This window comes from Dipodomys merriami, unplaced genomic scaffold (assembly GCF_024711535.1).
Source record: "Dipodomys merriami isolate MVZ:Mamm:240054 unplaced genomic scaffold, mDipMer1.0.p SCAF_17, whole genome shotgun sequence".
Lineage (NCBI taxonomy): Eukaryota > Metazoa > Chordata > Mammalia > Rodentia > Heteromyidae > Dipodomys > Dipodomys merriami.
In genome coordinates, this window is record NW_027203048.1 from 9,200,988 (window position 1) to 9,222,975 (window position 21,988).

A 21,988-nucleotide genomic window follows, 5' to 3' on the forward strand; every position below is an offset into this window, starting at 1 on the left:
TCTGCCTCTCAAAGTTAACAGTCTAGAAATGATTCTCTCTCTCTCTCTCTCTCTCTCTCTCTCTCTCTCTCTCTCTCTCTCTCTCTCTCTCTCTCTCTCTCATCTTTAGAAGAGGAAGGGAATGAAGAAGCAGTCCCAGGAATGGAAACTTACATGGATCTGCCCAAGCAAATTTCGCCACAAACTACCAGAAAGATCCTGACGCTTCTGTGTGATGAGTCGGTGAGGCCAGCAGCAGGGTGATGTCCGAGGCCGCTGCCGGGCACTGGGTGGACTGCAGTGAGGAGCTGAAGTTTTCTGGCCGTGCCCAGAGAGGGGGCCTGAGTAGTGGAGCAGCCTTAGCTCTGGACCTGGGAGGAAGTGCACAGAGAGGCCTGGTTATCAGTGGCTCTTCCTAGAGTGGGTCAGTCACCAGGTGAGCTGCTAGGTCCTGCTCACCTCAAACAAAGGGCATTCTGAGCCCCATGCTCACATCCATGAGCCCTTGGCCAAGTGTCATGGTGACAGCAATGAGACCTTTCTCTGGAAGGAGTCAGCTTGTAGTGATTCTCCCCAGTTCAGCTTTGGGCATTAGGTGTGTGTTAGGACTTCAAGGAGCTGGCTCAGCTGGAAGCTGAGTTGTTGATTTGTGTCCAGATCCTGAGGTGGGTAAAGAGCAGACCTGATACCCCCAGTTCTCTTGAAACAGACAAGGCCGCTTTCTGTGGTGCCATGGGGCTGTGGGGGGCAGTTCTGCTATGACCACCCCTCGGTGAGGCCCTCCTCAGCTTGTCCAGCCTAGAGCACGTACTCATCTTGTCCTCTGTCCCCTATCCACATCACGCATACTCCTTCCCATGTAGCCCTCTCCTCTCCTCAGGGCCTACTGACTGCTGGGTTCTGTAGCCACTGGGGAATCTGGGGGAAGGGCACTCCCCTGGGTCTGGTTTCCACTGCTATGTAGACTCAAATGTTTGCTTGAGGTAGAGGGCCATCTAAATCCACGATGAAGAATGGCTCTGTTCCCAGGGACTGGCTCTTAGACTCCTTAAGATGCCCTTCCCCTAGGACCCCCCTGCCCACAGTCCCATCCCTGGGGGTTCTGCTCTGTGGCTCGTCCCTGGAGAGTCACACTTAAAGGCTCCTGAGACCTGTCCCTAACTGGGGCCTCCATCTTCCTTCTCCTCAGGGCTTCCTCATAGAGAGCAAGCTGCTGAGCCTGCTGCTTCCCCTGGAGAGAAGTGAATGCTATCTGCTGAGGCTGGATGCCATCTTCTCTGTGAGTTTCCTGGGTGGAGAGGACCTGGGGTGGGGGAAAAGCCTGCCCCTCAGTCTTCCTGACATTGCCTCAGCCCTCAGACCAGACCACAGTGTCCAGAGCTGTCCCAAGTTCACTGTCACAGCCTCCTTTTAACTGGCCCTCCACATACCAGACTGGCCTCAGCTTCTGATGCCTCCCACCCCTGACCCTTCTTCTACTACCTCTTCTCCTCATTGTTATCCCCTGCACCTCAAATTCAGCTATGGATTCAGTTCTCCTTAGTACTCCTTTGCCTGCTGGATCTGTATGGAGCCGCTCCTGACTCAGCTTTGTTTCTCTGTTCTGTTCACCGCCCCCCCTCCCCACCCCTGCCATTTCACTGTAGTTTCCTGGTGCTGGACCAGTGCCCCTTGGGCACTGGGTTATAGGCTCCAGCCAGGGATGCTGAGGAGAACAAGCTGAGCCTCCTGCTCAGAGGAGCTAAGACTCCAGCAGCATCCCTAAGTCTGTGGCTCTGTGAACTCTTGGTTGCCATGTTTGAGTATCCTTTCTGGTTTTTCTCCCCGCAGGCCCTTGGAATCGAAAGTGAGGATGACTTGTATAAACTGGTGAACTTCTTCCTTAAGTACCGGGCTCATCAGTTATCACCCAGCCAGGTGAGCTGGGCTACAGCTGGAAGGACCATTTCTACTTCTCCCCAAACCCCAGAGGGCATTGCTGCCTTTGAGTAATACTCTTAGGGGGAAACTTGTGGGTAGGAGGTATGCATAACTAGTACTAGTTTTTCTGTTTGCAAAAGGAAGAATGGCTGGGGTATGATGCTTTTGTTCTACTGAGGCCTAAGGGATCTTTTCTAATCCTCAGGCCTTGCTCAAAGTAAGGCCTCAGCCACCGTGAGATCTGGCCCACCGTGATCTGTAGATTTTGATCCTTAACACTTTGAAAGCAGGGATCATTCATACTAGGCTGCAGTTGTTTCTTTTTTTTTTTCTTCCTTCCTACCTTCCCTCCCTCCCTCCCTCCCTCTCTCCTTCTCTCTCTTTCTCTTTCTTTGTCCTGAGTTTTGAACTCAAGTTCCCATTCTTGCCTGGTTTACTTGTTTAGGTGATACTTTTTCACTTGAGCCATGCTTCTACCCTTTCTGTCCATCTTTATTTTAACTAATTTCAATGTGAGCATCAAAGAAATATTCTGGAAAAGTCATTTTATTTTAAAATTGCAAAAAATTAATTAAAAATTGAATTAAAATGATTTTAGTATTATGTGTTAAATAGCTCTAGGGTGAGTATCCTGATAGAAGGAATGGACTAAGCTGACAAAATGGAAAAGCAATGGGTAAAAAAAATGATATATTTTATATTAGAGTAAATTCTGTAGGGCAGAAATCACTACAAGCTGAGTTAAAATGCGAATGACAACTGGAGAACAACACAGTTCAAGACTGGTTTTCTTTTTCTTTAAAAAAAAATTAAAATTGTTTTTATGAAGGTGATGAACAGAGGAGTTACAGTTATGTAAATAGGTAATGAGTACATTTCTTTTTGGACAATGTCACCCCTTCCCTTGCTCTCTCCCAGTTTTTCCTTACCATCCCCATCCCTAAGTTGTATAATACATTTTCAACATAGTGTCTAGTGAGTAGCACTAAAGCTAGTTTTCTTTTTCTTTCTTTCTTTTTTTGTCCATCATGAGGCTTGAACTCAGGGCCTAGGCGTTGTTGCTGAGCTATTTTGCTCAACGCTAGTGCTCTACCACTTTGAGCCACAGTACCACTTCTGGTTTTTGAGTGGTTAATTGGAGATAAGAGTCTCCGGGGACTTTTCTACCTGGGAAGGCTTTGAACTGCAGTCCTCAGATCTCAGCCTCCTAAGTAGTTAGGATTACAGGTTGAGTAGATAGAATTACAGGAGTAAACCACTAGCACCCAGCTGGCTAGTTTTCTTATAAACCAACAAGAGAAAAGACTGAAAATCCAAGGGATTATCACCTAGAAGGGACACTACAGTTAACTTTTAAACATATAAAAAATAAGTAGGGTTTCTTGTAAAAAGACACATGTAAACTGTCTGATTCTATTTTTTTTATGCCAGACAAGTTGGCAAAAAGCTAACATTTGGTGATATATAGTGGTGACTAATGTGTTGCAAATGGATACATTCATAACTTGTTGATAGGAGTGTAAGTCACTGTCACCTCCAGTGAGGACAATTTGACATTATTCATTGCAAAACTGTTTGCACTTTACTCTGCAACTCTTATTTTTTTCTGTAGATCCTGCTCAGTACAGTTGAAACAATTTTTGAAATAGCAGGAGACTAGAAGCAGCCTAAGTATCTGTGATTGACGAATCTATTTAATAATAAATGGTGCTGGGCTCGGAATGTGGCTTAGTGGTAGAGTGCTTGCCTAGCATACATGAAGCCCTGGGATTGATTCCTCAGTACTACATACACAGATAAAGCTGGAGGTGGTGGTGTGGCTCAAGTGGTGGAGCGGAGCACTAGCTTTGAGCAAAAAGAAGCTCAAGGATAGTGCCCAGGCCCTGAGTTCAAGCCCCAGGACTGGCAAAAAAAAAAAAAAAAAAGTGCTACTTCTCCACAATGGGATATTATGCAATATGAAAAAAAAACACAAAGAACAACAAAGTTCTTTATATACTTTATATATTTATATGGAAAAAAGCCTGTAAAGTTTTTTTTGGTCTATGAAAGGAAAAGCAAAGTACGGAATGACATAGGTGAAAATATTTAGTTAAAAACATGAATAGTAAGTATAGTTTATGTAGACCTGCTGCTACTTAGCTAAGTGTGCACTCCTTTAATCCCAACACTTTGGAGGCTGAGGCAAAGGGATCATGAGTTTGAGTCCAGCTCAGGCTACATAGCAAGATCTTACCTTATACTATTTTTGTGTAAGGAGAAGAAGCTTGATAACACGTTTGATTGTGGAACATAAACTGAGTGAATTTAAAATTTAAATTTTAAATTTAAATTTAAAAATTAAAGCAAAATTCGATATTTATATGCTCTACAAATATTGATACACTGAACACCTATGAACGCAGATTTAGAAATCAAACACTCTCCTTGTCTCTAAGCCCCATGTGCCTTTCCTAACAACCCATCCTTTCCCATCTTTCTCCTCTCTTTGCTTGTGGAATGTCTTCCTCTGAGAGTCTTCTGTTAGCGTTATTCCTATTCATCTCTTTGCAATCCTGCTTGTATATCCCCCACCAATCGTTACTCTTGCACCTTTCTCTAGGGAAGCCTTGGAGATCAGGCAAAAATGGATCAATCAAGCTTTCTGTCAGCATTGGAGAGACAGAGCTTGATGTCAGCACTGGAGAGATCGAGCCTGATGACAACAATTGAGAGATCGAGCCCGATGACAACGGAGAGATCGAGCTTGAAGTTAGCGCTGGAGAGATCGAGCCTGGCGAGATTGAGCCTGACATCTGCATGGAGCAAGAAAAAATTCCTGCCCAAATTGAAGCATGAGCTCCCAGAGCTAGAGTCCTCAGAGCAGAAGCCTTCAGGGCAGGAGTCTTCAGGACAGGAGTCTTTAGGGCAGGAGCCTTCAGGGCAGGGCCCCTCAGCATGGGAGGCATCCGCAGCAGCAGAAGGAGAGGACCAGGACAAAGAAAGGCAGACCTCCATTTCATCTGAGCTAATTCACCCCAATGATGTTCTCAAGATTCTGGAGGCTTTTGTCATGGGGCTGAATAAACCCAGGTGAGCCAGCATACTAGAAGGCTTATTTGAGACTTTGGTTGGAGGAGGGGGGAAGGCAGGTGGAGACAGGGCTGGGAAGCAAGGAGAGAGAGAGAATGAAGAAGAAGCTGCTGGGCACACATTTGGAGAATGTTCAGACATAGTCATGAAAGAAAAAAAATGAGATACAGGAATGATTTGTGCTGTTTCCTTTCAGCATTCATTCATTCAGCCAATAAACACCAAGGCCTGCCATCTATAGGCACCATGTCAAAATAGCACCTTATGATTGGAGCAACATTCAAAACCTATAGAAGGTATAATTTTGCTCACAGCAGGAAGCAGCCATCTCCATTTTGCAAGGCAGAGAGGGTTTGGGAGGAAATGACACCAGAAATGTTCAACATGCTTTGTACTATGTGGGCAAAGTGTAGGGAAAAGGGAATTTCAGGATTCAACAGCTTGGGGAAAATCTTGTATTCCAGAATCATGATCAGTAGGTATGGCTAGAGTATCACGGGTCTGGAAAGTAGATATTGTGGATCTATGGAGCCAGGTCAGATTTGGAGAGTCTTGCCTAAATACTTTGTCCTGGTTGGAGCCAGTAAAGACTTTAAAGCCCTGGAGTAACATCTGTTCATATAAAATAATATTGATCTGAAAAAAAAAAAAGCCTGATTTAATCATCTAGATCCTTTGATGCTGGTCACAGGGAGAGCAATCAGGAAGCTAGCTCAGCTGGGAGGGGATGGTGTCTTCTTTCTTCTTCCCTCCCCCCCCTCCCCTCCCCTCCCCTCCCCTCCCTTCCCCTCCCTTCCTCTCCTCTCCCTTCCCCAGCCCTTCCCTTCCTTTCTGGGCTTAAACTCTGGGCCTGGGCGCTGTCCCTAGGCTCTTCAGCTCAAGGCTAGCGCTCTACCACTTCCGGTTTTCTAGTGGTTTATTGGAGGTAAGAGTCTAACGGACTTTCCTGCCCAGGCTGGCTTTGAACCGCGATCTTCAGATCTCAGTCTCCTGAGTAGCTAGGCTTCTGGCGTGAGCCACCGGCACTCGGCTTGGTGTTCCTGGTTTAAAGGCATCATGGAAGGGATGGACAGAAATCAGTGGCAGGACAACTAGTCATTCACAGAAGTGATGGAAGTTCAAAGCACAGAACAAGGGTGATTAAGCAGATGTGCTTTCTGAGAATTTGCCAACATCTTGGATAGCTGAATGGGAACATGGCAGGTGGGAGCGTGGTAACTGTTTGAGGGGCCTGGGGAATCACCGCGCCAGTGCTCTTGATCTTCAGGGACTTGGCTACAACATCGAGAAAGCGGAAAGGAGCCCGAGATGACTCAAAAGACTCGCAGTATTGGGAGGCTCTGACCACAGTCATCCCTCCGGTCAAGCAGAACCTCTGGGATGCACTCTACGAAGCTTTGGAGAAATACCAGTAAGTGTGACATCGTGGCCCAGGCGGGGGTGGGGGGGTGGGGGGGTGAGGATGATCCCAGTCTGACCCCCCGAATAGAAAAGTTGCTTTGTGGGGCAACACGCGGGTGTTGGTAGCTGACCCTCTAGCCCTGCCTGCCAGGTTCCTGCTAGCCTAGTGGAGGGCGGGGCTTCCAGAGGCTTCCGGCCCCAGCAATGGCAGATACAGAAGTCTTGGCCTCCTATAAGGCATAGGGCCGGAGGAGTCAGTGACCTCTAACCTGTTTTCCTGCCTAAAGCCTCGTGCTGACCGAGAGGACCAGACTGCTGAGGGAAAACAATAATCTGGAGAAGCAGAACGCCGACCTTCAGGCAATGCTACAGCAGTATCTGAACTCCAAGGTGGGGAGCGGAGAGGCGGGGCCTGAGGGGGCGGGGCCTGAGGCTGAGGCTGTAGCATCCCCTTTCCAAGTGGGTGGAGGGTGGGGCCCTGAGGGGGCGGGGCCTGAGGCTGAGGCTGTAGCATCTCCTTTCCAAGTGGGTGGAGGGTGGGGCCCTGAGGGGGCGGGGCCTGAGGCTGAGGCTGTAGCATCTCCTTTCCAAGTGGGTGGAGGGCGGGGCCCTGAGAGGGCGGGGCCTGAGGCTGAGGCTGTAGCATCCCCTTTCCAAGTGGGTGGAGGGCGGGGCCCTGAGAGGGCGGGACCTGAGGCTGCAGGGTGGCATCTCCTTTCCAAGTGGGTGGAGGGCGGGGCCCCGAGGGGGCGGGGCCTGAGGCTGAGGCTGTAGCATCCCCTTTCCAAGTGGGTGGAGGGTGGGGCCCTGAGGGGGCGGGGCCTGAGGCTGAGGCTGTGCTGTAGCATCTCCTTTCCTAGTGGGTGGAGGGCGGGGCCCTGAGGGGGCGGGGCCTGAGGCTGAGGCTGTAGCATCCCCTTTCCAAGTGGGTGGAGGGCGGGGCCCTGAGAGGGCGGGACCTGAGGCTGCAGGGTGGCATCTCCTTTCCAAGTGGGTGGAGGGCGGGGCCCTGTGGGGGCGGGGCCTGAGGCTGAGGCTGTAGCATCTCCTTTCCAAGTGGGTGGAGGGCGGGGTTCCGAGGGTCAGAGTCTGCCTCCACGGCCCCAGTGGTGGGAGGTGGGGGTGTTGTGGTTGACACAGGATGCAGAACCTCTTCCCAGGGGTTAGGGGGAGTTTGAAGATGTGCAAGGTCAAGTCACCTTTGGTGGAGATAATTACTGGCTAGGTAGTGAATTTTACTTCAAGTCCCCTTCAGGCCAGCTATGTTGTGCCTTTGATCCTTATGGTTTTAGTACCACCCTATTGAGATCACTTAAAAACAAAGACAACAACAACAACAAAAACAGCAATGTCAAAGCCAGAAGTAACTTCCCAGTTTAGATGTCTCCATGTACTTTTTCTTCAGTCCTAACACCATTCTGCGAGAGAGATAGACAGAAACTCTTCTCCCCATTGTACAAAAAGGAGAAGATGCAGAACTCGGAGACTTGGTGAGGTGTCCAGAGCCCTGAGCTCCTTCCACTCTGCCAACCCAGCTTCCTTAGCCTGCAACATGATTGGGAGGTTGCTCTCAGATGAGACAGGAAGCCATGCTGGGCAGATGTGCTCTGACCTTATTTGTATCTGGCCAGAGGAGAAAGGAAAAATCCTTCTATTACAGCTGTGTGCTCTCTGTGGCTGATGTGACAATCCTTCACATGATAATGGGCCCCCTGGCCAGGAGCATCATGACTAGACACATGGGAGGTGACTGAGACCTACCTTGTGTCTACACATAGGGGATTTGTAGCTCTCACTTGGTGGTCTCAGATCCTAGACCACACCAAGAAGGCAGAAAGGTTGATCCTTTGCACCATGATAGCCCCATGGCCTGTGACAAGATTCAGATATTTTGGGGATTGAATGGGCCCTGCTTTCTAGGTACAGAGGATGGGGGTGAAGGGAGGGTGGGTTGGACTGGGATGCAATGAATAAGAGCTGAAGGAGCTTACTGGAATGGATGGGGGAGATGAGGAACTCTACCAGAGGTTGCTAGCTGGAGCTGAAACCAAACAGGAAGTCCTGGCTTGACTCAGAAGGAAGGCAGCCTCCTGCTCCCTAAGACATCATTGCCTTTGGAGAGGAAATGTTTGCAGAGCTGTCAAGGTTCTGGGAGGAGAGTCAGTATATATGCACTTGACTCTCCATAGCCCATGAAGAAGAGAATCTGGAGCAAGGATATTAACCTCCACCACTTCTTTTTTCAGATAAACTCGGAACTGCATATTCCTCCAACTCAAGTGTTCCAGATGCCCACAAAATAGAGGCAAATCTGAGCTGGCGCTGGTGCAGAAGCCAGTGCCTACATAGCTCTCGAGGACTCGGGACATCTCATTTTCCCAAGATGTCTGTATCCACATTTCAAAATCAACCTGTATGTATCGTTCTGATTAAAGTCTTTTGACAGCTGAGGCAGTATCTCTTTTAAAGAGGCAATGCCAGTATAGTGAGACAAGGTCCGCTTCCCCTTCCTTTGTCCCTGGGTTGAGATGGTGACAGTGGCTGAGGCTGGTTCTCCTCTTGCTCGTGGGGACAACTGGATTCTGTGGATGGAGACTGGAGCTGTGTGGCCTTTGGGGGTTGTGAGGCTTCACATTGTCCCCAGGCCTGCAGAGCTTTTTCAGTGCTTTAGGAGCCCACTGTGGCATGCCCATTGGATTGCGCTGGGAGGAATCTCCTGTGGGACATCTGAGCAGGCAGCCCTGTGCTTGAGGCCACCTTGAATGCTGGGCCCTGAGAGGTTACCCACAAGGGAAAGACGTACCACCCCAGAGTGACTGCTAACCCGGCGCCCTACACCAGAGGCCCATCTTTCAGTAGGCTAATGCAGGCCCATCAGCTCAGTGTTTATTTTATTAAGAGAGAGAAAAAAAAATCACACTCAAGAAAAATCAGCCAACAGAAACGCAGGCACAGGCAGGGGGCAGTAGTTCAAGTGCATATTCCTGGCTGGGTTACAAGACAGGAAGGCACAGGGACCACCTTCAGGGCTGGTGGAGTCCAGGGGTCACCCACAATACTCTTCTCCAAGCTTGTGAGCTCTCCCCTGGGCAGAGAAAGCCCTGTGAAGGATGGAAACCCACGGGCTGTACACCTGCCCCACAGGCCAGGTGGCTGCCTGGGAAGGAGGTGGGACAAGTGGAGGGTGGGCAGGAGCAGCTGCAGCCACAGCTGCAGGGCCCGTGGGTGGGCCATGAGTGGCTCAGCACTGCAGAGCAAAGAAGGATGGCCTCGCCTCTGCTCTCCAGGTGTAATGATTGTTGCAGATGGGTGGTGATGAGCTTTGCTCTTTCATTCTTCTGAAAGGCATGTTCCTTGAAATTAACCCGACTTGGAAGGCCCGGGGGGAGGGCTGGGGTGGTTTCCTCAGCAGGGTGGTGTCTTAACAAGATGGGGCAAAGCTCTAGGTCCCCACCCCTTTCCTATATGCCCCATCCCACAGGAGGATCAGAGGAGCAGGACCAGACAAGCAGCAGATGGATTGGTGGAGGGGTTGGAGAAGGCTAGACTCGGGATAGAAGGCAGGCCCCAGCCCTAAGGCTCTCAGGATGGGTGTGGGTTTCCTGAGGGAGTTGGGAAAGAGTTGGGGAGAGGTGCTAGTGGGATGGGCCTTCACGCCCCAATGAGCTTCTTAACCATGTAGCCAGGGAGGCTGTAGAGGAAGAGGGCCAGCATGAGCAGTGCCAGCAGCGCCAGCACGATCTTGATGATGAGCCACTTGTACCGGGTGCAGATGAGGTACTTGATGGACTTGAGAGGGTTTAGGAACCAGACAAAGGCTGTGTCAGGCCGACTGGAGAAAGAAGCAGAGGAGAAAGGCTGCTCAGGCAATGGACACAGCTGCCCCCCACACAACTCCCAGCCCTCTGTCCTTCTATGTCCTACAGTCAAGCTGTCACAGCTTCAAGGCCCTGATTCTGGGTAGAGAGCCTCTATCTATGCATCAGATCTGTTCTTCACACGGGCCTTCTGCTGCCATACTCCTCCCAGACCTAGATGGTGCTTTTGGCAGGTGAGGGGGCAGCTATCTAGCCTCAACCTGAGTCCATGCAGTGATGGGCAGCTTATGACCTGGAAACAGGGCCTTGGGCTTGATGACTAAGCTGTTCTAGTGGTCAGTGGGCCCTGTACTTAGCAGTTCATGGGATAGGCTTCTGTTGTCCCATGTCCTCAGGAGATCAGTCGGGCTCAACTTCTTCCTTTTGTGTCCTCCCCCAGCACTGAGGTTTGAATTCAGGGCCTTGCACTTACTAGGCAGGCTCTCTACCACTTGAGTCATACCATTAGCCCTTTTATTCTGTCATTTTTCAGATAGGATCTTATGTTTCTTGTGTGGGGCTGGTCTGGACTTTGATCCTCCTGCTTTCACCTCCAAAGTAGGTGGGATTTCTGGAGTGAACTACCATGTTTGGCTCAACGTCTTCCTTGCTTCCTTGCTTCCTTGCTTCCTTGCTTCCTTGCTTGCTTGCTTGCTTGCTTGCTTGCTTGCTTGCTTGCTTGCTTGCTTGCTTCCTTCCTTCCTTCCTTCCTTCCTTCCTTCCTTCCTCCCCCCCTCTCTTTTTTCCTCTTGCAAAGTATAGAGCTTGAATTTGGGCCTAGGTGCTGTTCCTGAGCCTCTTTGTGCTCAAGGTTAGCACTCTATCACTTGAACCACAGCCTCACTTCAGGCCTTTTCTTGGAGATAAGAGTCTCATAGATTTTTCTGTCTGGGCTGGCTTTGAACCATGATCCTCAGATCTCAGCCTCCTGAGTAGCTAGGATTACAGGTGTGAGCCACTGGTACCCAGCTTTCCTTTTCTGGTGAACACAAATTTCTTGTCCCCACCAGGCCCTGAAAAACATTTGAGCGGTCCCAGCAAGACACTTTGCCCTTATCAACCTGCCTACTAGCAGGGTGCTCACCACTGTCTTCTGCAGGGCTTCCTAAGAAGCACTGACTATCAGGCTTTACTCTGTGTAGTTTGTGTGACAAAAACTATAGAGCTCCATAAGGTGTCAAGATACAAAATGAAAACATTGAGCATACTTTTTCAAATGTACTGCCCCACTGAGTCCTGGAGGATGTGGCCTGCACCCAGAGCTGAGCTCAGTGTAAATAAGCAACAATTTCAAGTCCCAGCTGTGGCAGACAAGCTAGGTATGCCTTTGGGCCTCACTTTCTTCATTCAATAAAAATGGGTGGGTGGTAGTTCTTCTTGGGGTTGGTGAGATAGCCAGGTGAGAGCCCATGGCGATTTGGGGCTGGGCAGTGGTGCTTGGCCTGGGTTGGCACTGAATGTTTGGTTCAACTGTAATGATTATGTGAGGGCATAACTGTTCCTGCTGACAGGCGCTGGCCAGACATGTCTCCTATTCTTACCCACATCTCAGCTTCCCCCTGCCAATGAAGTCCCATTCAAATCTAGGAGGAATGAGGCTGGGAGAGGAAGTGTTGTGTGTGCGGGTCATGGGCCGACCATTTGGCATCTAGGTTAGAGTCCTAGCTCTATCCTAATTTGTTAGATGGCCTTGGGTAAGTCGCTTACCTTTCTAGCCAAGGTAAACATGTCAAATAGCTATGTCTGGTTCTGAGGATCTCTGATTCTGCTTTGAAAGCTGGAAAGTTGCCATGTACATTTGCGTGGATTTGTGCTGTGTGCATGCATACGTGCATGTGTGCACACACGTGCATGTGTACATGCATGTGCTTCTGTTGTGCGCATGTGTGTGTGGTCCAGGTTGGCCAGCATTGGTCCAGAGGCAGCAGGGGAGAGTACCAGACCTGGGAGGCTGAGGGGCTCACGCCCCGAGGATCTTCTTGGCCAGGTAGCCAGGCAGAGAGTAGAGAAACAGGGCGAGCAGGAGGAGCAGCAGCAGGAGCAGCAGCAGTTTGAGGAGTAGCCAGCGGTAGGTGTGCCACAGGAAGTAGCGGGCAGACTTGAGAGGATTCAAGAACCAGATGAAGCTCGTATCGGGCCGGCTAGAGCACCGAGAAGAGTAGGGAGAACACAGAGAAAGGACCGGAGGGCAGCGGGCCTGGCGTGATGAGAGGCCCCTTGGCTGATGGAAAAGTTCACCTGGGGCTGACCATGGAATCCAGGCGCCTCCAGAGTCTTCTAGATGGGCTTTTGTTACACACTATGTGTGGAGCCTTGCCAGGGGAAGGCCCACCTTCCTATGCACACAGTCTCTCCTCTGGCTTAGAGAGTGGAGGTGAGACTCAGGAGTGAAGGAAGGGGCTCCCCATAGTGGGGCTGTGGCCCATGACAGGAGCCTGGGGAAAAGATCAGAAGCCCCTCCCCCCTTCAGCCCCCTTCTCCCCTGCGGCAGGGTGTCTGGGCGTCTTTCCTGCAGGACACTCACTTGGGTTTCTCTAAGGGGTCAGGCTCATTTCGGGCCAGTCCTACTGGATTCTTCTCTGCCTCCTCTGCTGTCAGTAAATGCAGCTCAGCCTCTACTTTGCCCTGCAGAAAAGCACAGAAAAATCCGGTGCTCAGGGCCAGCCTGAACACCCCAGCAGGGCCCAGGCAGAAGGTTGTACCCACCCACCGTGAGCTCAAACTCGTCATTCTCATCGCGGGCCAGGAGGGGCCACCAGCCTTTGACGCGCTTCTGCTTGAAGATGGAAACCAGGGGCACGTCCACTTCCCCCGTGGCCATCTCCATGGTGCACTGCTTGGCTGTCTTTGCACCTCGCGGGAACCGGTTCAGGTCCAGCTCGATGGCCCCTGTGGCAAGCTGAGCGTCAGATCTGTGTGAGCCTGGCAGGAGCATCTCTGGCTGTCTTGGCACATGGTTGGCTGAGGGTAGATGCCCTAGCGCTTTCCAGTCCCTCTGTCCTGCACACTTTTCCCCTGCTTTGCTCAGGCCCTTCCTTAGCCTAGAGAGGGGCAGGGGGAAGAGGGTGTCTCTCCTGGGGTCTACTATCCCCACTAGCTCCATGCTGGCACAGCTCTGTGTCTCTCACAAGCTTATATATGAAGATATGAGTTTGGGGTGAAGGCAATTTGGGGGTACAGAAGTATCATCTGATCCAGGGAAATCTGCTTCCCTTAGAGAGTTGTCATCTTTTTTTTTGGGGGGGGGTGCTAGTCCTGGGGCTTGAACTCAGGGCCTGGGCACTGTCCCTGAGGCTCTTTTGCTCAAGGCTAGCACTCTACCACTTGAGCCACCGTGCTACTTCTGGCTTTTTCTCTATATGTTGTACTGGGGAATCCAATCCAGGGCTTCATGCATGCTAGGCAAACACTCTACCACTGAGCCACCTTCCCAGCCTTAGAGAGTCTTGACCCCCCACTCCCACCCCAACAGCATTTTCTCCTCCTCAGTGTCCCCAAGGAAGCCTTGTTGTCCTAGTTATGACACTGAGGACCTCGGCTCCAGGGAGGGGGCCGCCATCTGGTATTTCTAACTCTGAAGACTAAGTAGGGTCTACACCCGCAGGTATAGCTCACCTACAGAGTGGGCTCCCCTTCCCCCCCCCAGTCCCTCCATTTTGCTCCCCCTTGGCTCCTGCCCCACTCTGCACCCAGGAAGTCATCAGCGGAGAAGTGGTCAGCATCCCAGATCTGGAGGGTGAGCCGAGCAGGGATCTTGTACTCTGTCTCATCCCAGGAGAACATGGACTCCTTCTTAGAGATCACGATCTTCTCCTCTGCCGCCAGGTAGTCAAAGGGGAACAGGTAGCGCCAGTTGAAGTTGCCCTCACCGGTGAGGGAGTGGTAGTGGACATCTGTGTCCTGTTTGTCCTCCTGCTGACCCTTTAGCCACCTGCTGGACAATACATGCTCCAGATCTGAGCGACAACTTGGGGGCCTCTCCCCTACCCAGCCTCCCCTTCCTTCTCTCTTCACCCAGAACGTGAAGAAAGAGACCTTTCACCCACCCTCGCACAAAGATGTCACTGGATTTCTCCCCAGTGAAGAAATCGTCATCCTCTAGGACCACCTCGTCTGTGTTCCACACGATGACCCGCAGCTCGTACCTGAATGGGGCAGGAGCCCGGATCAGCAGATTGGGTTGGGTCTTGTCCCAGATGCTGAGGCTGGGACATTAGGGGGCTGGAGATGGAACAGTGAGGGAAGCCTTGGGGACTCGGGTTGGTAGGGGGCTAGGACAACAATTAGGGGTCTACCCACTGGACCTAAGGCGAGAAAGACTATCAGGCCCAGGCCCACAATGCTCTGGCTTAGGGGGCAGCCAGTCTGGCTGGAAGGACCTGAGTATGCTTCTGGACAAAGCAGCTAAGGCTGGGGCAAGCAGAGAGGAGAGCACCGGCTGCCTCCAGGCCTTAGTGTCAGGTGCACCTCTTGTCTGTCTCCAGGCAGGAGTTCCGTTCTAGTTCTAGGGGAAATTCTATAGTGAAGTCCAGTGGCCTGTATTAGAAGTCTAATGAATTCTATTTGCCTTTAGGTCCTTGTCCCTAAAGAAGGTATTCCCCTTGAGGTTTAACTGAAATTATAAATGAGGCAGTTACTTTCAGCCATTAGCAGGATGAGTCATCCACTGAGAAGGTCTGGGAACTAAAAAGGGTTGTAATTCGCTGAAATTACAGGAACAGACAAGACACTGGACAGCAATCCAAGGTTGGGGTTTGGTTGCCCCCTAGTGATAGCTTCTGAAATAGCAGGCTCATGGACTTACTGGGTATTTCGGGCAGAACTAGCTGGCTGCATCCTATGCCAAATGGTAAAAAAAGGGCCCCTGGTTAAAAAAAATCAAGACTTTCAAGATGGCCATATTGGGGCATGAAAACAAGAAAATGGCTTCTTGGATCCAAGCACAGAAGTTATCAGAGCTGGGAGCAACTCTCTCCTCCCACCTACAGAAGGAGAAACCCAAGGAAGGACCCCAACAGAAAAGTGGCCAAGCTAGAGTCCTTTAGGGGAGGCAGATGGTGTGGCTCCTCCTTCCTCCCCACCACCTCCTGCCATGTCTTACTACTGACTTAGTCATTATTCTTGAAAGAAAGCCTGGCAGAACTTAGTGGATGCAGAGCAGGTCCTCAGCTTTTCTGCTTTGTGTATGCGTGTGTGTTTCTGGAAGTGTGTGTGTGTGGTCATAGAAGGGTGTGGAAGATCATGGACTGGTCTTTGCGAGAGCAGATGTGTGTGGTATGCTAGGGTGTGGCTCATCTCAATCGCTGCTGGCAGCTGATGCCACCTCAGCAAATGGGGACCCACCCAGAACAGGCCTTACAACTCATGGTGAAGCATGGTCTGCTTTCCCCCGGAAGGCTTGGCCACACCTTGGGTCTAGCGACTAGGACTGACCCAGGCCATCTTGGCATGTGCCTTCTAAGGAAGGACTGGAGCAGATGGGGGAGGGTGGAAGGGGATAGTTCCGACCCTTGGCAGCTCACTTCTTGGGCTTCCTGGGGGAGATGTCCAGAGGTGTCCCAGGGGCTGGCATGTCCATGGGAAACATGTCCACCCATAGCTCCAGGCGGCCCTGAGAAAGAAAGGGGTGTGGTAGATGTCCTAAGGAGTTTCTCTTTGTCCAGGAAGGTCCACTGTCCCAGACTACATCCACCAAGGACTCAAATCATCACTGTCCATCTTGGATGCCAGGAATTCCTATGATGTCACTAGTAACCAATCACAGCTTCCAAGAGAGACATTTTGCTAACGTAACTCACTCCGAGCACAGACATTTGCCAATAAAGTAGACTTTGGTAAGACAGGCCAGACAGGCACTCAGCATTTCTACTTTGATATGGGCCCTTTGACCGGGCTGGTAGGCATTACCTGCTCAATGCCTGGTTTATCAGGGTTGAGCAGTGGCCTGGTTTCAACGTGTTCCGGCACCAGGCAGCAGCCCACTCGGGGAATGTCTTCCCAGTGCCTCAAGGCAGACAGAGCCACGTGCTCCTCTGTGGGCTTCTTCTGTCCTGTGGGTGATACTGGATCAGCTGCACTCATAGGCTTCCCATGTGCTTGGCTTTATGGGCACAAAACCCTAAGCCCTCATCTGCCCACCTCCATTTTACTTTTGGGGAGATTGAGGCACAGAGGGAAAAGTATCTTGTCCAAGGTCTCAGTTGGCCCAGGGCCCATAGAGGTCTGTGCCCTTGGTTTCCCCTGCATGGGGAGGCTAAGCAGAGAATCCTGCAGTGAGAGGTGACAGGGAGGGGAGAATCCACCTCTGTCTCAGTCCTGGGAGGTGGAGGCACAAGTTCTCCTGGGTCTCTGGGAAGTGCCTTATGGGAAAGGATTGGAGCCAGAGGGATCTGGCCCGATGCCTTCACCTGGGACTTGTTGGGTCTCAGTGTGCTCATCTGCAGAATGGGGTAACCTCCTACCCCATGGGGATGGAGTGGGGAGAGAAGGCAGCATGTGGGAGAGTGGGCAGAAGAGCAGCAGACAGGAGGGAGCTCTGAGGTGTGGGGCAGAGGGTCACTAAGGCCCATGCTAAGGAGAACCCCCGCTGGGCCTGCAGGTCCTCTGGAGGAAAGCCTGGGTCCCTCTGGACTTCGGAGAGGGGGCTTCTGAAAGTTACCATTCTCATCTTCGATCTCCGAGGGCCCAGTGAAGACACGGTTGGCCACCTTCACTCTTCCAGGAGGTCCGAAGTGGGGGCCATCTACCTTGCCTTCTTTGCAGAGGCGAGTCAGGATCTGGCTGGGCTTCATGGGGTCCCTCCAGATATTGTAGCCATGTCTGGATGAGGGGTCACAGACTTGAGGGGCTCTGGCTGTGTCATCCCAGGTAGCAGCTTCTCTACAATTAGCTGTTACCCAGGGCAGCAAGTGGTAACAGGGCAACAGGTGCCCTGGACTCCAGGCTCACAGAAGACATCAGGGCTGCTAAAGGCTGACCGTCTAACGTTCCTGCTTTGGGATATACGAACAGTGTGGCCTGACCCAAACCACCATGTGTCCACTTTTCTGGAAACTCAAAAGCTTCCATAAAGGAACTGATAGTCTGTAAGTGGCAGATGCTTGCCAAGATCCTCAGAGGACCCAACCCCTCTGCTGCCCGCCTCCTTCCTTTCCTTGTCCTGCCTTCTCTGTCCAGAAATTCTCTGGCCATCTTTTTGCTTGGAATCTAGAGTCCTAACTCGCTAAGGCTGTATCCGGAGCCTAGTCAGGAGAAGAAGTGACTGGGGCCTGAAACTGTTACATGTCCATCATCCTCACCGGTAGCTCTGAATCTTGTCCTAAAATCAAGATGCTAGCAGGTGCCCCGCCCCTCCACCAGCCCCTCCCACCCTAGCCCCGCCCACAGCTCCCCTCCCTCCGATGCCCCGCCCACCCGGCCCCGCCCTCGCACATGGAGTAGGTCTGGGCGATGCCGCAGGTGGCCCGGTGCTTGCTGTAGAAGCGATTCTCCAGGTCAATCTTGGTTTCTCCAATGAGGTCGTCGGTGCCCACCAGATCCCAGTCATACACAGCCACGGTCAGCATGGATTCCATGGGAAAAGAGGCCTCGATGTCGAAGGACCTGGCCGGTTAGAGAGGGGTTTGAAGGGAGGGTGGGTGAGCACGGTCTGGACCTGGGGGGCAGGGGCGGGGGGGAGGCCGGACAGGGAGAGCGCGGCCTTACTTCCCAAACACCGGGTTGAGCTGCTTGGAGATGTAGTTCTCTTTGTCCCGGATGTCGGTCTTGCCTAGCCGGATGGCGATGTATGGGTCAGCTTTGCCATTGATGTCAGCTGGGTGTAGGTCGGTGGCCTGGGGTGGGGTGGGTGTGCACTGAGCAGACTCCCAAGTGTCCCTTCCTGCCCCTGGGGGGCCCATGGCATTGAAAGGTGGGGACAAGAGCACTGGAGCCTTGCTGTGTGTCCCTAAGTAAGTTGCTATCACTGTCTGGGCCTTGATTTCCTTCTCTGGAAGATGGGAACCGGGCCAGATCTCCTCCCTGGTACCCCCCTACCTCGTACTGTTGATTTTTGCCTGCTTCCAGAGACGCCCCCCCCCCCCCCCGGGGGGGAACGGGTGGGTTGTGTGTGAAGGAAGACTCACCCGGACCACATAGACTCGGACTAGCACGTTGATAGGGTCATTGCTTGGGATGCCCTGGAACATGCCGTAGGTCGGGTCATAGCCGGCTTCCCGGGCCACGTCCTCTGGGAGCGGCACTTTGTACACGCAGAGGGAACCCTGGGGAAAGCAAGGTGGGCAGGCGAGATGATACAACTAGCTAAGAGCACGGAAGGCCCAGACAGGTTCCTAACCCTCTAGTTGCCAGATCCATGGTGGGAATGAATGGTGGGTGGGATGGAGTGGGGGGGAGAGGGGAGCAGAAGGGATGGCAAGGGGGGGAGGGGGAGTAGGGAGGCGACAGGAGGCTGGGTTGCACTCTTCATCTGACCTTGAACCTGCCCACGATCCGTTCCTCCTCAGTGGAGCCGTCTTCATCGTCCCCTGTCTTGCCTCGGAGCAGGTTGAAGGTGTGCAGCCAGTCCTCAAAGTTGTCAAACTCGGACTCTAGTTCTTTGGGGTACACCTGAGCCAGACCACCGGCTCCCATGATGCCTACTGCTTTCACCTGTCCCCCTCTGCCACCTCCCATCCCACCTGGGCCGGCTTTTCCCACACCCTCACCTTAAGCTCATCAATTTTGGGTTTCTTCTGCTCAGAGGTCTCCGGTCCTTGGCTGGGGCCAGCGTTCTGGGTTCTCTTCTTCTTCTCCTCTTTGGCAGCCCTGGCCTTCTCCTTGCCCTTCACTGGCCCCTTCAGGCCTGTTGACAGGGAGCAGAAATGAGACTGTAGTCAGCTTGGGAGGAAGTGGGACCGAAATGACCGCAGCACAAAAGTTCAATACTCTTTAGACTTCCAAGTCTGAATGCACTGCACTGAGCCGAAGACAGCAGGTGTGCCTGGGAGAATGGCTGCATATGTGTTGTCTGCCCTTCAGCAGAGCAGGCCCAGGAAGGAGCCGGGTCTGGAGGCCTGCTTTCTGTCCCATCTAGCCACATGCTACTTGTCCATGGTATTCACAAGATGACCATAGGTTAGCATCTTCCAAACCATATCCAGGCAACACCAGACGTAGGTGGTGATAGCATCTTTAGGAGAAAGGGTTTTACAGTGGAATAAGTTGGAGAATCAGTGTATATAGTATCATCCTTTGAGAGGTTTATTTGCATATGAAAGGCACTGAGAAGTCCTGTACTAAAAGAACCTGTTTAAACCAGCATTTCTTCAACTGATTGACCCACAGAACCCTTCCTTCTTTCCAGAATATCTGTTTATATTGTTCCTTGGAGTTTAGAAGATGCTAAGTGGGGTGAGCTGGGAGACCCATTCCAGCTCTGCTATTCTGAGCCTCTAAACATCTGGTCAGGGTTAAAAGCAGCTCTCGATTTAAGCTTTTACCTAATCCTGGAAATTCAGTCTAGGGCTGGGGAGGGGAAAAGAGAGAGCCAGGGGTCCAAGACCCACCTTCAGTGTTGTCCATCTCCTCCTTCTCTTCCAAGTCAGTCCCGGAGGCCTCTTGTTGCCGAAGTTGCTGCCAAAAGACAGTGTGGCTTCCCTCACTCCCCAGGGCCTTGATGTGCCTTTGTTATCACATGGTACCCTAAGCATCTGTCACACCACACATTCATTCTGCCCGGTAGATTGAGGCTCCTCGAGACAGGCCTGGCATCCTATCTTTGAGCTGCCACAGCACCTGGCACAGTGTCATGGAAGGCGGGCTGGGCCACCAGCCCTGATAAAGTGAATTTTGAGTGGGGATTTCACGAGTGTGAGGCCAGGAGGGGCCAGCTGTGGATGAGGGGTAGGGAGAAGGATCTGGAGAGGAGGCTATGAGCGGGGACCCCATTCCTTCTCAGCCCCAGGCTGTCCCAGGCCTCACCTCCTTCATAGTGTCGATGGAGGAGAAGTACTTGGACCACCAGTCCAGCATGCTCTCATCTGGCTCCTCCTCCTCCAGCTCCTCCGAGGTACCCTTCTTTTTTTTCTTCTTCTTCTCCTTTTCATCCTCAGCCTAAGGGTTGGTCAGGCCTACAGTTCTGGGGACTCCCTGTACTTCCCTAGAACCCTGGATAATCTTGAGTCCTCCCCATCAACTTGATCCTCTGCTCTGGGAAAGCCCTGGGCTCCACGGGGCCACCACTGTCAAAGGGGCGGGGCTTTGTTTTGTGGAGGAGGATGCCAGTGCCCTGTGAGCCCCAGGACCTGCCCCCGTGAGCCACTGGGCCACAGCAGTATTGGCACTCAGGGACAGAGGACCACTAAGTCCCGGGGCGGGGGTCTCTGGCCTGATAAGTGACTCCAGGGTAGGGTTTGCTCACCCCAGGGCTTTTGCATAGTTCTTGCACTCACCACATCCACCTTGATGACAGCATCTGAAGTCTGCAGAGGGGAACCAAGGAGACAAGACAGGATTAGCCACTGATAGGACAGGGAGGGTTTGGACAAGGTTGGAGCAACAGGGTGCCGAAGGGATGGATGCCCACAAAGGTCTGCTTCTAGGCTGCTGCTGACATTTCTGCAGGCTTGCTATGGAGGGCAGGGGTTCTCGGCTCCGGTTGCCCACCAGAGAACTTTTACAAGGGAGAAAGGTAGGTACCACTGAGTCTGTAGGTGGGAAGCTGTGCATTTAAAACCCAGAGGTACCCTGGTGGTGGTGGCTCACGCCTGTAATCCTAGCTACTCAGGAGGCTGAGATCTGAGGATTGAGGTTTGAAGCTAGCCAGAGGAGGAAAGTTGATGGGATTGTTATCACCAATTAACTACCAAAAAGCCAGAAGTGGAGTTGAGGCTCAAGTGGTAGAGCACCAGCCTTGAGTAAAAAAGCACCAGGCCCTGAGTTCAAGCCCTAGTACTCTCATGCATATGTGTACGCATGTGTGTTCGTGCATGTATACGTACACAAACACACACACACACACACACACACACACACACACACACACACACACACACACACACAAAGCAAAACTCAACCTAGAGACTGGAGGTAATTGAATAAGCAGGCAGGGTTGCTAAGTGAGGTCAGAATGGGTGTGAGAGCAAAGGTCAGGGATGTTGGTAAATGTGGTCAACTTCACTCTATTCTTTTTCCCTCGCCAAGGCAGATGAAGTGGAAACACACACACACACAAAAACTGTCAGTGCTCTCACTGTCTCTTGTGCACGCACACAGGCATCTGAGAGTATCAGTGTGAGTTGTGTACGCAGTGTGGGTTGGCTCATGACAACCACACTTGGTTCTTGCAGGGTGAGTGGGCCTGGCTTGTGGGATGTGTCACACGCACGTGTGTTCCCGGCTGGCACAGGTCCGACCCCTCCCCCCGCCCCCCAGCCTTACCGCATCCAGCTTCACCATGGTCTCCAGCTTCTTAACAGGTACCTCGGGTTCCATGCTCACCACAACCTCCCCTGTGGGGTGAGAGGAGGGGCCCCCATTGCACAGCACACGGCAGCCCCGGAGAAGCCTGACTGGACAGACAGACAGGCAGACAGACAGACAGAGGAAGAGCAGAGGCACAGTGAGAGTCAGGGAAACAGGCAGAATGGGAGCCTAAAGCTGATTCTAGAGCTTTCTGAAGGAAGAGAAAGGACAGGGCCATTGCAAGGAGGGGGAAAATGAGCCAGAGGTGAGTGAGCTGCCGGGAGAGGGAGAGGGAGAGGGAGGCAAACAGCAGAGCC

At 52.1% G+C, this 21,988-nt stretch overlaps 2 protein-coding genes across 9 annotated transcripts in view; one reads left to right on the forward strand and one right to left on the reverse strand.

Annotated features, from left to right (window-relative positions):
• The window catches only part of Drc1 (dynein regulatory complex subunit 1), a 37,381-nt gene extending 28,559 nt beyond the window's left edge, over positions 1-8,822 (forward strand). The window contains exons 11-17 of the mRNA XM_070025174.1: positions 110-222; positions 1,169-1,258; positions 1,810-1,896; positions 4,502-4,971; positions 6,239-6,382; positions 6,660-6,762; positions 8,619-8,822. Of these exons, the coding sequence (XP_069881275.1) occupies positions 110-222; positions 1,169-1,258; positions 1,810-1,896; positions 4,502-4,971; positions 6,239-6,382; positions 6,660-6,762; positions 8,619-8,675 (1,064 nt within the window). The 3' untranslated portion in view covers positions 8,676-8,822. The remainder of the gene's footprint in view (positions 1-109; positions 223-1,168; positions 1,259-1,809; positions 1,897-4,501; positions 4,972-6,238; positions 6,383-6,659; positions 6,763-8,618) is intronic.
• A 444-nt stretch (positions 8,823-9,266) lies between these two features.
• Positions 9,267-21,988, reverse strand: part of Otof (otoferlin) — an 88,267-nt gene continuing 75,545 nt past the window's right edge. For 3 of the 8 annotated variants that reach the window (XM_070025175.1, XM_070025181.1, XM_070025182.1), the window contains 18 exons: positions 21,648-21,778; positions 20,660-20,689; positions 20,190-20,321; positions 19,775-19,841; positions 18,935-19,071; positions 18,702-18,836; positions 18,353-18,490; positions 17,934-18,061; positions 17,661-17,831; positions 16,888-17,048; positions 16,137-16,279; positions 15,752-15,840; positions 14,276-14,374; positions 13,919-14,163; positions 12,940-13,118; positions 12,754-12,854; positions 12,173-12,327; positions 10,077-10,204 (listed from right to left, as the gene is read on the reverse strand). In XM_070025175.1, coding sequence (XP_069881276.1) covers positions 10,173-10,204; positions 12,173-12,327; positions 12,754-12,854; positions 12,940-13,118; positions 13,919-14,163; positions 14,276-14,374; positions 15,752-15,840; positions 16,137-16,279; positions 16,888-17,048; positions 17,661-17,831; positions 17,934-18,061; positions 18,353-18,490; positions 18,702-18,836; positions 18,935-19,071; positions 19,775-19,841; positions 20,190-20,321; positions 20,660-20,689; positions 21,648-21,778 — 2,273 coding nt within the window. In that variant the 3' untranslated portion in view covers positions 10,077-10,172. Of the gene's footprint in view, positions 10,205-12,167; positions 12,371-12,753; positions 12,855-12,939; positions 13,119-13,918; positions 14,164-14,275; positions 14,375-15,751; positions 15,841-16,136; positions 16,280-16,887; positions 17,049-17,660; positions 17,832-17,933; positions 18,062-18,352; positions 18,491-18,701; positions 18,837-18,934; positions 19,072-19,774; positions 19,842-20,189; positions 20,322-20,659; positions 20,690-21,647; positions 21,779-21,988 lie in introns of those variants that run through there. The other 5 variants (XM_070025176.1, XM_070025179.1, XM_070025178.1 and 2 more) reach the window with 5 other exon arrangements.